This window comes from Notamacropus eugenii, chromosome 1 (assembly GCF_028372415.1).
Source record: "Notamacropus eugenii isolate mMacEug1 chromosome 1, mMacEug1.pri_v2, whole genome shotgun sequence".
Classification (NCBI taxonomy): domain Eukaryota; kingdom Metazoa; phylum Chordata; class Mammalia; order Diprotodontia; family Macropodidae; genus Notamacropus; species Notamacropus eugenii.
Window position 1 is genome coordinate 177,627,924 of NC_092872.1, and position 14,012 is coordinate 177,641,935.

General features: G+C 38.2%; 1 protein-coding gene across 7 annotated transcripts in view; it reads right to left on the reverse strand.

Annotated features, from left to right (window-relative positions):
• Positions 1 to 14,012, reverse strand: part of PDE8A (phosphodiesterase 8A) — a 261,481-nt gene that overhangs the window by 28,478 nt on the left and 218,991 nt on the right. For all 7 annotated transcript variants that reach the window (XM_072619742.1, XM_072619751.1, XM_072619755.1 and 4 more), the window contains 3 exons: positions 10,076 to 10,124; positions 9,672 to 9,807; positions 3,455 to 3,653 (listed from right to left, as the gene is read on the reverse strand). In XM_072619742.1, the coding sequence (XP_072475843.1) occupies positions 3,455 to 3,653; positions 9,672 to 9,807; positions 10,076 to 10,124 (384 nt within the window). The remainder of the gene's footprint in view (positions 1 to 3,454; positions 3,654 to 9,671; positions 9,808 to 10,075; positions 10,125 to 14,012) is intronic.

A 14,012-nucleotide genomic window follows, 5' to 3' on the forward strand; every position in this document is an offset into this window, starting at 1 on the left:
CTCACATCTCACTGATAGCACAATTTGCTCTAATGTTCTTTCCAAACTGGAAAAATCAGGCCCTTCTGTTCTCCTTCACAGCTTGATCCAAGGTATGGTATTTAGTTGGCTTTAGACCTGAGCAGCTTTTAGGTATTATATTTCTCTGGGACATTAAACACTGATCCATAATTTTGAATAATTTAAAATTGGGTGGAAAGAATGATGGACCTAGGGAATCAGGAGATAGCGATTCTAGTTTAATCCTGGCACTAGAACTTACTAGTTTGTATTGTTTGGAAAGCTGATATACAGATGAGTTCCCTCAACTATAAAGCAGCAGTTGGGAGAGGGATGGACTAAATAATTTCTAAGGTGCAGGTCAGTTCTAAAATGTCATGATTCTAAGATGAAGATATGAGATTTGAAAATTAAATTCTCATTTGAGCCCTGTGAAATAGATATGATAGATGGTATCATAGCCATTTTGTAGATGGGAAAACTGACAGTGAGGGAAGTTAAGTGACCTGCCCTGGCCACACATGAGTAAGTGTTCAAAGCAGAATCTGAATGCAGATTTTCTTGACTCCAAGTCCACTATGTCATGTTGTTCCTCTAATATGACAAACTTTGTTGAATAAAAAGTTTAAGTTCAAGGTGTCCCTCCTCCCAGCCCATCAAATACGTGGAATGTTCATCCACCAATATCTGCAGTTTCCAAATGAAGGTCTTTTACTTTAAGAATCAGAGAAATTTAGACCAGGTCAATGGACACAGTATAAAAAGAAAGCAAAGTATCACTTCTTAGTATCTCTGATACTAAGAAATATTTGTATTAAGTATATTATACTAAGAAATACTTAGTATCAGAGATAAGAAAATGAGCCTTGGATAGGAAATTAAATTTCTTCTGTGTCTCAGCACAATTATTATCTTGGTCTTTTTCTGACAAGGAACTCAGAGGAGAATGAAAGTTCCCATGGTGTGCTGGCCCACTCATAGGACTTGATTATTTCAAGTCAGTTCAAGGTCTAGCTTAGGACAGGGTTGGGGAGGTACAACTCATGCCTCAGATGGAATGGTCACAGTAGGCAATATTTTACATCTTAACGTTTTCTATTCCTATTTTTTCCTATGCTAAAAATAGAAATGTTAGAAAAATTCTTAATGAACCATGTTCTTTACTTCTATACTAAGAAGGCAAATGGAGTGAAACCACAATATTTATCTATGTATTTTCTTATTCCTGTTTTGAGAAGAAAATTTAAAAACATGTTTTCCCCAAATAATTCTCCAAACCAACTTCCTCCCCTCCCCCTGCTCCCAATAGAGGTATCTTCAAATGGAAGATACTAGAAACTCTAAAGCAGAAAATGGGAAGGAAAGAAAACACTAAATGTCAACACCTTCCCGAATTCACCTGAAAACCATTTTCTTCTCCTTCTTGCTATCTCTTTTAACAGGTATGTAGTTGATGCCCCACTGAAAGCGGTCTTTCTGTGTTTCTCTGAGTCATGGCAGAAAAGGGTTAATGAGGTAAGATTGGGATTCCAATTAATCTAACTGCTATTTGCTTTGGAACAGGAGAAGTTCTTTAATAAATGTGGGTAAGAATCTCAAGGTCGGATCTCATGATGCCAAGCGGGATGGTGGCAGTATATCAAAATCCAGATGTTCACAGAATTCCTCCCCTCTCTCTGCTTTTAGAATAAAAATTTGTGAGATAGTGGAGGAGAAATTATGCAAATAAGTATGATACTTTTCTTATTGCTTAATTTTTTTTAAATTTCTCAGCTTAAAAAAATCTATATAATGGAGGAGAGAAGAACTAGATGATCTCAAAGGTATCCTGTGAACCTATGATCTGAATATATTAAGTCATTTGGGTATGACAAAGAAATAAAAAACTATTGTTGCCAGGATCCATTTCTTCAGACAGAAAGAAATAAAAAAACTCACATGGAGTAGAGGTTGGGGAAGAAGTTTGATTCTGACAGCAATGGCACTGAGGCTTATTTTTCTTTTAAATGCCTGAATGAAGACTAAAAGCCATGGCTTTTTCCCTTCAGCAGGCTGGGCCTTCAAAGTTAATATGGCTGGCTGTTTAAATGCTCAGGGACATTTTGGGTAAAGTCTGAAGAGTATTACTTATAGCCGCCAGAAGGGGTGAGCTGACACAAGAAAGAACCTCACTCTCCCTCCTCCTCCCCAGCTTTCTGGCTTCTGTCCACCCACCTCTGGATGCTTTTAGCTTTTCTCCTCAGCTGCAGCTCCTGCATGTTGAAAGCAAGTTGCAAAAGAACTAATTTTGTAATATTAAAGCTTACTTCTTAATTAAAAACACAAGGGATCAAGAGGGGGAAAAAAAGAAAAGAAAAACAGACTGAATCAACCAGGTGTGAACTGTCAGACTCAGTGATGTTGTGCTCATAAGTTTTGCTAACCTGCTTCTCCACCCACCCCCCTCTTTCTTTTTAACTATTGCTACAAAGGATGGCTCTCTGGGGAAGGGAAGAGAGGAGAGCTGCACTGAAAATAAAGGAGAAATGAAAGCAAATGTTAGTGATAGGAATTCTTAAATATAGATGTAAAATACACAACTTTGTTAAAGAATAGAAAGCACCTAGACAGTCTGGGAATAAATACAACGATTCTGACCAGTTTTACTATTTCACAGAATGTCAGAGCTGGGAGTGGCATTTGGAAGCCTACTATTTCAACCTTCTTATTTCATAGAGCTAGGATTTCCTAGGTGTGGGAAATCAACCAGTCTGTCACTTTCTAGGTATGTCTTTTTGAGTCATACATAAAATACAAGCTCTTTGAGAGCAGGGTTTGTCCTCTCTTGTGCATTTGCATCTCCATGACCTAGCATAGTGTGAGGTACATAGTAGAAGAAGAAGGGGAAGGGAAGAAGCATTTATATGGTGCCTACTATTTGTCAGACACTCTAAGTGCTTTTTATACATAGCATCTCATTTGATCCTCACAACAATCCTGGGGGGGAAATGCTATTATCATCTCCACTTCATAGTTGAAGAAAACGAGGCAAACAGAGGTGGAGTGACTTGACCATTGTTACACGGCTAGCAAGTATTTGAAGCCACATTTGAACTCAGGTCTTTCATTCACTGTTCCACTTAGGTGCCTCATAATAAATGCTGACTGATTGATTGAGAATTGATTGAGAATTACCAGAGGCTCACATCATAGAGCTAGTAACTATCAAGAAGGGGGATCTGAACCTCCAGGTCTCCTTAACTCAAGGTTCAGCACTTTATCCATTTAAACGGATAAAGCTCTTTCCATTTAAACAATGACATTGCCTCTGGGCAGAACCGGGACTTGAACCCAGGTGTCCTAATGGCCATCTTCTCCTCCCCCCCCCCCCAACATGCTCCCTTTGATCAGCTGTGTGACCTGTTGAGTATTGGTCACATATTGATAAATGTGTATGTTCCAACAGGCTGCTTACCTTGACTCTTTCCTTAGATAGGAAGTAGGCAGTGGCATGAAGTACATCTGCAGAGTGTGTAGAATTGTGGTAGGAGTTAGATGAATGGTAGTTGGCTTCAATGATTTGCAACCAAGACCGTAGAGTTGACTCAGAGCAGTTTAGGAATTCACAGATTCCAAAGCGGGCAAAAATCTTGAGACCAAGATAAACCAACGGCCTACAGAGAAAAACATTGACAACACTGAGACATGGAGCCAGCCTGGAGGACAAAAGAAGTCTGTGATCAATACAGAGGCTCTTAAGTGTTTCAAGCCAGGAGTGTCACACTCAGCCCTACAATTCAGACAGAGGGCCCTGGTTCACAAAGAGCATTCAAGTTTGGTTTTTGACATTGTTTCTGGCAATTAGAAAAAAAAGTGAGCATCAAGTTTGTCTGCACACCAGCTCAATGCATTTCAACAACCATTTGCCAAACACCTACTGTGTGCAGAGAATTAGAGTGTAAGCAGGGATTGTTACATTCTTGTTCTTATATTCCTAGTACCTAGCACTTAGCAGGCATTTAAAAATACTTGTTGATTGATTTAAAAAATCCTTTCCTGATCCTAATCTTTTAAAAAATTATTTATTTTTTATCATTCTTTTCTTTTTAAAATTTTGAGTTTCAGATTCTCTCTGTCCCTCCCATTCCTCCCCCACCCACTGAGAAGACAAGAAATATATCAATTATACACATGAAATCATGTAAAACATTTTCATATTCGCCATATTGACAAATAAAGCAAAGAAAGAAAGAGAAAACTTACACTTCAATTTGCACTTAACTCATCATTCCTTTCTCTGGAGGGGAATAGCATTTTTTCATCATGAGTCCTTTGAAATTATCTTACATCATTGTGTTGATCAGAGTATCCAAGTCTTTGATAACTGATCAATCATACAACATTGCTGTTACTGTGTGCAATGATATCCTGATTCTTCTCAATTTATCTTGCATCAATTCATATGGCATGTTTTCCTGAAACCACCTCCCTCATTATTTCTTATAGCACAATAGTACTCCATCATAATCATATGCTACAACTTGTTCAGCCATTAACCAATTGATGAATATTTTTCAAGTTCAAATTCTTTGCCACCACAAAAAGACTACTCTAAATATATTTACATATATAGTCCTTTCCCTTTGATCTATTTGGGGTACAAACCTAGTAGCAGTGTTGTCAGATTAAAGGGTACACAAAGTTTAATAGCCTTTTAAGCATAGTTCCAGATCGTTCTCCAAAATGGATGGACCAGTTCTCCACTCCATCCAAAATTCATTAATGTACTTATTTTTCTTCCTCCCCTCCAGCATGTGTCATTTCTGATAGGTATGAGGTACTTCAGAGCTGTTTTAATTTGCCTTTCTTTAAACAATAGTGATTTAGAGCATTTTTCATATAACTATAGATAACTTATTTCTTCTGAAAACTTTGTATTCCTTGACCATTTATCAACTGGGGAATGGCTCTTAGTTTTATGCATTTGAATGCACTATGAGAAATGAGATCTTTATCATAGAAACTTGCTCCAAATTTTTTTGATATCACTTCATTGTGTATGGTAACTTTTAGCAAAATGTAATTTCCTTGATTATCTCTTTTAATTAGATTTGGTTTTGCTTTTGCTTTGTCTGAGATCATGATTGAAATCCCTGTCTTTTTTTTTTTTTACTTCAGCTGAAGCATAGTATATTCTGTTCTAGCTCTTTATTTTAACTCTGTATGTTCCTTTCAAGTGTGTTTCTTATACACAACATAATGGGAGATTCTGGTTTCTAATTCGTTCTGCTATCTACTTCAGTTTTATGGCTGAGCCCATCCCATCTATATTCATAGTTATGATAATTGTGCATTTCCCCTCATTCTATTTTCTTTTGTTTGTTTGTTTGGGGCAGCTAGGTGGCGCAGTGGAGAGAGCACCAGTGCAGGAGTCAGAAGGATCTGAGTTCAAATCTCACCTTAGATACTTGACACTCACTAGCTGTGTGACCTTGGGCAAGTCACCTAACCCCAACTGCCTCATCCTGGGTCATCTCCAGTTATCCTGATGAATATCTGGTCACTGGATTCAGATGGCTCTGGAGGAGAAGTGAGGCTGGTGACCTGCACAGCCCTCCTTCACTCAAAACAAAGTCAAGTGCAAGTCATGTCATCATTTCTCTGATGGCATGGTCCTTGGCAATGAAGGATGAACACACACAGATTTTCTTTCGTTTATCCTTCTCACTCTTTTTATCCTGTCCCTCCTCAAAAGTTTGTTTTGCTTCTAACAAATGCCTCCCTTAATCTACTCTCTCTTTCAACACACACATATACACACACCCCATATCTCTTGTCCTCTTCCCTCCTATTAGGTAAGACAGATTTCTATATCCAACTGAGTGTGTGTGTGTGTGTGTGTGTGTGTGTGTGTGTGTCTGTATTCTTCTCTTTTTGAAACAATTCTGATGAGATCAAGGTTTGGGCATTACCTGACCCCTCATTTTCTCTTCCACTGTAAAAGCTCTTCCTTGCATGCCTCCCCATTCTACCTCTCCCTTCCCTCTTCTTCCAGTATATCCCTTTCTTACTACTACTTAAAAAAAAATCATCCTAACATAATTAACTCACAACCATGCTCTCTATGTACTTCCTTCTATCTGCTCTAATAATTATAAAGTTCTTAAGAGTTAAATGTATCATCTTCCCATATGGGAATGTAAAAAGTTTAATTCCTTGAGTCCCGTATAATTACTCTTTCATGTCTGCCTTTATATGCTATTCTTCAGTCTTTTGCTTGAATGTCAAATTTTCTATTCATCACTGATATTTTCATCAGCAATACTGGGAACTTCTCTATTTCATTAAATATACTTTTTGCCCTGGAAGGATTATATCCAGTTTTGCTGGGTAGTTTTGTTGTAGTTCTAGATCACTGACCTTCCAGAATATATTATAAGCTCTCCCTCCTTTAATATGGAAGATGTTAAATCATGTGTGATCCTGATTATGACTCCACAGTACCTGAATAGTTTCTTTCTGGCTGCTTGCAATACTTTTTTCTTGAACTGAGAGCTCTGGAATTTGACTATAATATTCCTGGGAGTTTTCATTTTGGGATCTCTTTCAGGAGGTGACTGGTGGATTCTTCCAATTTCCATTTTATCCTCTGGATATAAGATATTGGGTCTTGAAATATAATATCTAGGCTCTTTCTTAGATCAAGGTTTTTCAGGTAGTCCAATAATTCTTGAATTATTTCTCTTCTATCTTCCAAATAATTTGTTTTTCCATTGAGATAGTTCACATTTTCTTCCATTTTTTGACCTTATTTTTCTTGTTTCTTGAAGTCTTGTGGAATCATTAGCTTCTACTTGCCCAATTATAATTTTGAAGGAATTATTTTCTTCAGTGAGCTTTTGTACCTCTATCCATTTAGCCAATTCTGCTTTTTAGAAGTTCTTCAGTGAATTTTTGTGCTTCTTTTATGATTAGGCCAATTTTGTTTCTTAAAGTACTATTTTCTTCCATACTTTTTGTGCCTCTTTTACCAAGCTATTAATTCTCTTTTCATAATTTTCTTGCAACACTTCTATTTATTTTCCCAATTTTTCATCTACCACTCTTATCACTTTCTTTAACTCTTCCAGGAATTCTTGCTGGTCATGTGTCCAATTGGTATTTTTTCTTTGAGGTTTTGCTTGTAGCTGTTTTCACATTGTTATCTTTTTTCTAAATTTATATCTTGGTCTTCCCTATCACATAGTAGCTTTTTATGAATAACTTCTTTTGTTGTGGATGTTGTTGTTTGCTCATTTTCCCAGTCTATTTCTTCACTTTGAACTTTATGTTTAAGTTGGGCTCTGCTCACCTTGGGGTGGGAAGGGTGCCAAGCCTCAGACTTTTTTTGTGCTGTTGTTTTCAGAGACAGTTCTAGGGTCCCACAAAAACTTTTGGTGCTTCCAAGGTGTTATTCTGGAAGAGGTGTGGTCACTGCTCTCTTCATCAGCATTCTGGTTTTTACCCAGGAAGGATCCCTGGTCCCCTTCAGCCAGAACTACTAGGGTTCCTCTTGTCCCTGGAACTGTGAACAGGTCCCCTTCTTTCCTGCATCTATAAATGCTAGGCTCCTCTTGACCTTGGAACTGTGACCAGGGCCTTTGTGCCCTTATGAGCAATCACAAGTGCTCCTCTTTGTCCTGTAACTGTGACCCAGAACTACTTATGAACAATAGAGTTGCCAGTCAGCTCCAGCTGTACCCAGTGCTAGCAAAGGATTCTTTGTAATCTCCTTCTGACCAATAGTCTTACTCCCCCCCCCCCCCCCCCGCACAGCTCCTGATGCAAGTGCTGCAAGTCCTGGCTGCCTCCAAGGCCCTACGCTGGTGTTCCTGACCTGCTCCAGGCTTGTGCCCACCCTGGTGTTACAGAACTTTCCTGGGGACCTCCTACATTTTTTTATGTCACATAAATGTCTCCTTCTGACCTTTTGTTGGCTTGAAAATTTGATTTGAGGTACTGGCCTATACTGTGACCCCTTTGTCTTAATAATGCTGAATTCGTAACCTTAAGACCTACTAGACTCATCTTGAAAAGGGTCACATTACAAAATATAATACAAGACATCAACAAGCCTCTTCACTTGCCCTCTGACACCTTCCAAGAACCACTGTTGGTCAGGAGGGCACAGAACTGGGAACATGGGGCTACAGCGACCAGTGACTTTGTTACCGTCACCCTCCCATGCCATGGCCCCTGCAGTAGGAGCAGCTTCTACCCCAGGAAATCTAGGCTACCCTAGGCCAGACTTAAAGCAGTCCAGGCCAGTGACTTAGTTTCACGATCAGAATGAAATGAGAAACTCATAGACATCTACTAGTTAACAAAATGAAGTTCACTTAGCCAAAGCAGGGAATGGATGTTCAGCAGTCATGCAGTGCCAATTCCATTATAACAATGACAATAATAAGTAACATTCATGTAGTGCTTTAACAGTTTGCAAAGTGCCTTATAAATATTATCTCTTTTGAACCTTACAATAACTCAAGGAGTATGGGCCATTAAGATCCCCATTCTTTGATAGTGATATTAAGGATAGACACAGGTTAAGTGACTTGCCCAAGTGACTTGACAAGCTAGTAAATATCTGAGGCTAGATTTGAACTCAGTCCATCTTGACTCCAAATTCAGAGTTCTATGCACTCCACCACCCAGCAGCTTCCTTGTTTCTTTGCTGCTCAGAAGCAGGTATCAGACTCCTGACTCCACGAGGAGTGTCTTTTGCAGCCACGCCAATGATTCAAACCTTAGCCTTGTGGGCCAATTAAGTCACAAGGATGATTTTGAATCTCATCTCTGGCAACTATTAGCATGAGCAAATCACTTTCAATCCTTAGTTTCTCCATTTGTAAAATGGGAGTAATATTTACAGTAACCTACCTCACGGAGTTGTTGTGAGTTCCAATGAAATAACATAGGTAGGTAGGAGTATTTTGCAAAATTTAAAGTGCCATTTAAATGCCAATTATTATTTCATCTTAGTTTCATATCTTGCCTAGTGTTCTGCACATAATAGATGACTTACTGTAGTGTAAAACTTTTAAAAAATTAATTTATTTTAAACTTAAATACGAAAACTTAAATATACAATAAGAAAAAGAAACATTATAAGTTTAAATATTAAATAAGAAAAGAAAAAAGCATTGTCATGTGCACAGCATAATGTAAGAAAGGATTCAAAATATGCATCAATAAATTTCTATTTCAAGAAAGTTCATATAATAAATACTACACGTATTTAAAGCTACCCATCTTTTCTTTGCTTTCTTGTACATTTTCTTTTGTCTCCGCTTGCACTTTTTACTTTGTTCTTTTTTACCCCTTTCTTTCCCCCACCCCCAAAGGCTACAATTAAGCATGGATATATATGTATATATGTATACACATAAATACACAATACATATCCATATGTATTTATGTACACATATACACATACACACAGATATACATACATATATGTACATATATACACACAAAGATATATGTACATACATATATTTAGATATCTATAATCTAGACAGATATATTCATATGCATCTACGTAACATCATACTATACTTACTTGTCTTCTGTTTTCTGAGGGTGGACAACCTCTTTCTTCCTAAGTCCGAATCTTTCCATATTTTGTATTGTAAGACTTGAGGGTTACTAACCTTTTGTGAGTGGCAGCCTCCAGTTCAAAAATGTTAAAGTCCCAGTACTCTTCATTTTCCATGGCCTGTGCTATCCGTGGTGGGATGTCATTAAGGGAGATAGGAGAAATAAAATTGCTTGGAACCTGATGAAGTTCTGCGAATGGATATATTTCAGGAAAGAAACAAAATTAGGAATCTGTGTTTGTTGAAATATTTCTTAACACAGCATTTGCTTTATGGAACCAAAAAGACTACTTTATTTCTGAAATTTAAAAAGAACAGTGACTAATCTACTGGTAAATTTCTAGGAAATAAAAATTAGAAAAAAAATGTCACTTAGGAATTTTTATTCGATCAAGCTATTTCTCAATACCATGTGTGCCAAGGTACCAACTACTGAAAAAAAAAATAAAACAACTTACGTTTTGATGAAAAAATGTATTCATTCCCTGACAACCTTCGTAAACCATCCTGTTAAAAATGGGATAAAATGAAAAAGAGAGAAAAACAAAGCTGTTAGAAACATTCTTTTTGACATCACACAGCCAGGCTGTGCTGATTACCCCCAATACTTCTCAGGGGGGAAGGAAGGGGGTAGCTCACTTACTCAGTTAAGAGCTGGTAACTGTGCCTCCAGTGTGCACTAGTTTAGCATGTGCTAGTCACTGGGGGGGCCTATAACAGGGAAGGAAGACTCCATCCCTGACCTGGAAGAGTTTAAGAGCTACTTGAAAGGACAGAATGTACATCAAAAAAGATTTGAGAACAATGAAAGACAGGGGATGTCCAGCATTGCATTGTGGGCTATGAATAGACAATAATCAGTAGCACAGTGGGGTCAGGAAGGGGAAAGAGTCATGTGTGCTCTGGAAAAGTCAAGATTGGCCTCATGGTAAGACTTAAATGGACCTTGGAAAATGATAAAGATTTAGATAGGTTTAGAGCAAGGGATAGGGCATTCTAAGAATGGGGATGGGCCTGAGTGAAGCTGCAGGGATATTTATTTAGAAGAAGTATGAGATGAGATAGTATCATAACATTTATACAGATTTTTAAAGTTTGCAAAGTAAACATAATCTCATTTGAGTCTTAAAATGATTCGGTGAGGGTGTGATTATAGGTACTGTCATCCCCATTTTGCACAAAATCAAACAGAGGCTCAGAGGTTAAAGGATTTCTGCTCAGTCTTAACGATAGCGTTTGAGGTGGGATTTGAACCCTGGTCTGCCTGACTTGAAATCTAGACCTCTAAATATCATGCCATGGTGCTTCGCAGGAAAAAGTTAGCCTAATGGGAATGAAAGGTATATGATGGGATGCAATAGGAGCTAAGGCTGAATAGGGCTAAGTCAGCTTGGAGCAGGCCTTCAATGCCATAGGATATAGCCTTGATATTTCTGATTTCATTACTTCCAAAGATCTGTTTGCAGTGATATGGGTATTCCCTCTGTCTGTGCAGAACATAATCTCTCTACAGCTTGCGATTATTGATCTAGAAAGGAACCTCAGGGGATATGTAGTACAACCCTCTCCCCTTTCTTTTTTTATTTTTTATTTTTATTTTCTAACAGATAAGAAAACCAAGACCCAGAGAAATTAAATAACTTGCCTGGGGTCCCACAAATTGTAAGCATCTGAGGCAGAATCTGAACCCAGGTCTTGTGACCCCCAGATCTGTACCATACAATTTCCTGAATTGCTATGGGCAACATATTTATTTCACCCATTGTCCAGTTTCTCATGATGAATGTCACTGAGTCTGGATAGGCTGATCTTTGGATGGCAGACACGCAGTTCATATATGATCCCCAAATTAAGGCCTTTTTCTCACTTTGTCAGACCAGCAAGAGCTCATGTTTCAAGGACAGTCATTAAGACCTCAGGGTCATCTTCACGCCATTATGAAGTTTTTAGGGAGGTAGTCAATAAAACAATCACTGTAAAGTCTTGAGCAACTGAGTGTAATGATGAAAGGACTATTAATCTGATCGTGATAGGGGGAATCATAAGAAGCAGATTAGAGATAAACTGGGAGGTCTTTACAGTCATTCTGGTAAGAAGCTATGAGGTCCTGGACTAAAGTGTTAGCAGTGGTGATGGAGATGAGGGGGAGAAAATCGAAGAGACATTTCGAAGGAAGGATCAATATGCCTTATACATGGTTGGCTATAAAAGACAAAGGAATGGCAGAGGTAAAGGATGGGAATGTGGTACAGTAGAAAGAAATGCTGGATTTGAAATCAAAGGACCTGAGTTCAAATCCAGGGTCAGTTACTTACAACCTGTGTATGCTGGGCAAGTAAACCTTTCTGGGTTTCATTTTTCTCATCTGGAAAATAGACTATGTGACTGCTGAGATTCAATCTTGACCCAAATCTGTGATCCTATGACTAGAGTATTTATAGTTTGAAAGACTAGCCATACCAATGACAGGTATAGGGAAATTTGAGGGCAGGTGGGAGGGAGAATTACAAATACGGGCCAGAGTGGGACGGGAGAAAAGACACTGATGTGGGAGTCAGGAGACCTGGGTTCTAGTATTCTGCGGCTCAGCAATCTTTTTCATTTCTTATTGATTTTTTAAATCACATTTTTTAACCTTTTATCCTTTCCTCAAATTCTCAATCCTACCTTAGGCTCTTCCTCAACAGGTGACATCCCTACTACTTTACCAAATAGAATAGAAGGAGGTAGGGGGTTCTGATTTCAGGAAGGTGGTGAACAATGAAGGGCAGATTAGACTACAACCACCCTCTGAGGGCAGCTAAGTGGCACAGTGGATATAGTACTGGACTTGGAATCTTGATGAGTTCAAATCTAGCCTCAGACACTTACTAGCTGTGTGACCCTGTTTGCCTCAGTTTCCTCATCTGTAAAACAAGCTGGAGAAGGAAATAGCAAACCACTCCAGTTTTTTGCCACAAAACCTCCAAATGGGGTCACAAAGAGTTGGAAATGACTAAATAGCAGCAATACCCTCTAAGCTCCTCACAGTTCTAAAATCCTTCTTTTCATCATTTTCTATCCATAAGGCCCTCATTTCTAGATGGTCAACTTGGGAAAATCCAATTCAGGTTTGTTTTGGAGTTTTTTTTTGTGTGAGGAATGAGCCTTCCTTAAAGTAATACCGCCCTCTTTAGGCAGGTGAACAAAAGACCATGTGAGCCTTTTTTAGCTTGGCTGTGTTTTTGCCCTGTAGGCTAAAGAGAATTTTAAAACTCCTGGGTGAGACCCCTGAAGTTAAAAAAGAAAAAAGCAGTGCCTTCAGTTCCTATTTCAAGATCTCTATGTACTGCCAGTTGGGACTCTTCCAAAATCGCGAATGAGGCTGTTCTCTTAGCGGAGGACATCTCTTCAATTCCAATGGCTCTTTCCTAAACATATCTAACACCTTTTTAGCATTGAATTCAGCATTCTGAGTAAATTGGATGCTTGGTATTTACAGCTTACTAACCTACAGATGAACCAGAGGTCTTGTGGAAAAACCCAATAGTTATGGTTGAATTTAGCAAAGCTATTTTAATTACACAATTAAATGATTCTCACATGAAAATAACAGTAACAACTTACAATTTAATAGCAGTTGACAATTTACAATGCACTTTTACATGTATTATCTCTTTCAGTCTTCACAATGACCCTGTGTGGTATGTAGAACAAACATTATCATCATCCCCATTCTATGACTTTAGGATAATAAGAGCACCTGCCTCACAGGATTATTGTGAGAATCAAATGAGATAATATATGCAAAACACTTTGCAAATATTAAAACCCACAAAAATGTTACTCATTATTTGAAAATTCCACATATCAAATAATTTTCCACTGATTTTTTTTATTTTTTAAAAGTCACCGACAGGATGCCATTTCACGTATCTAAACTGAAGTACATAATAACCAAAGTCCAAACTTTTATTTGTTGGCACTTGTCTTGCTAATGGACTCTTTATATGTAATGTTAATTTTCATTGATTTTCATTCTCTAATATTTTAGTCAGTCATGTGACACTTACCAATCACCTACTATGTGCCAGGCACTGTACTATTACCGTGGTAGTGTATGGTCTTGAGTTCATGCCATAAGATGGCATGAAGGAAAGAGGGTTGTTTAGCCTGGAGGAGGTGGAAGGTGGCAGGCCCATGTGGCCAGCAACCCTGAATCAGATTATAATGTAACTAGAGGCTATTTAACAAAATAAACAAAGATATAACAAAACATAGATAATGCCACATTTTCAAACTAAGTCACCATGTAGTCTGCAGGGATCCTTATGTTCAGATTAGCGTCCTTTGGTTTCTATTTGAGTTTGACCCATTGACCTGGAGAAGGCTTGAAGGAGTTGGGGAGGAAACCAC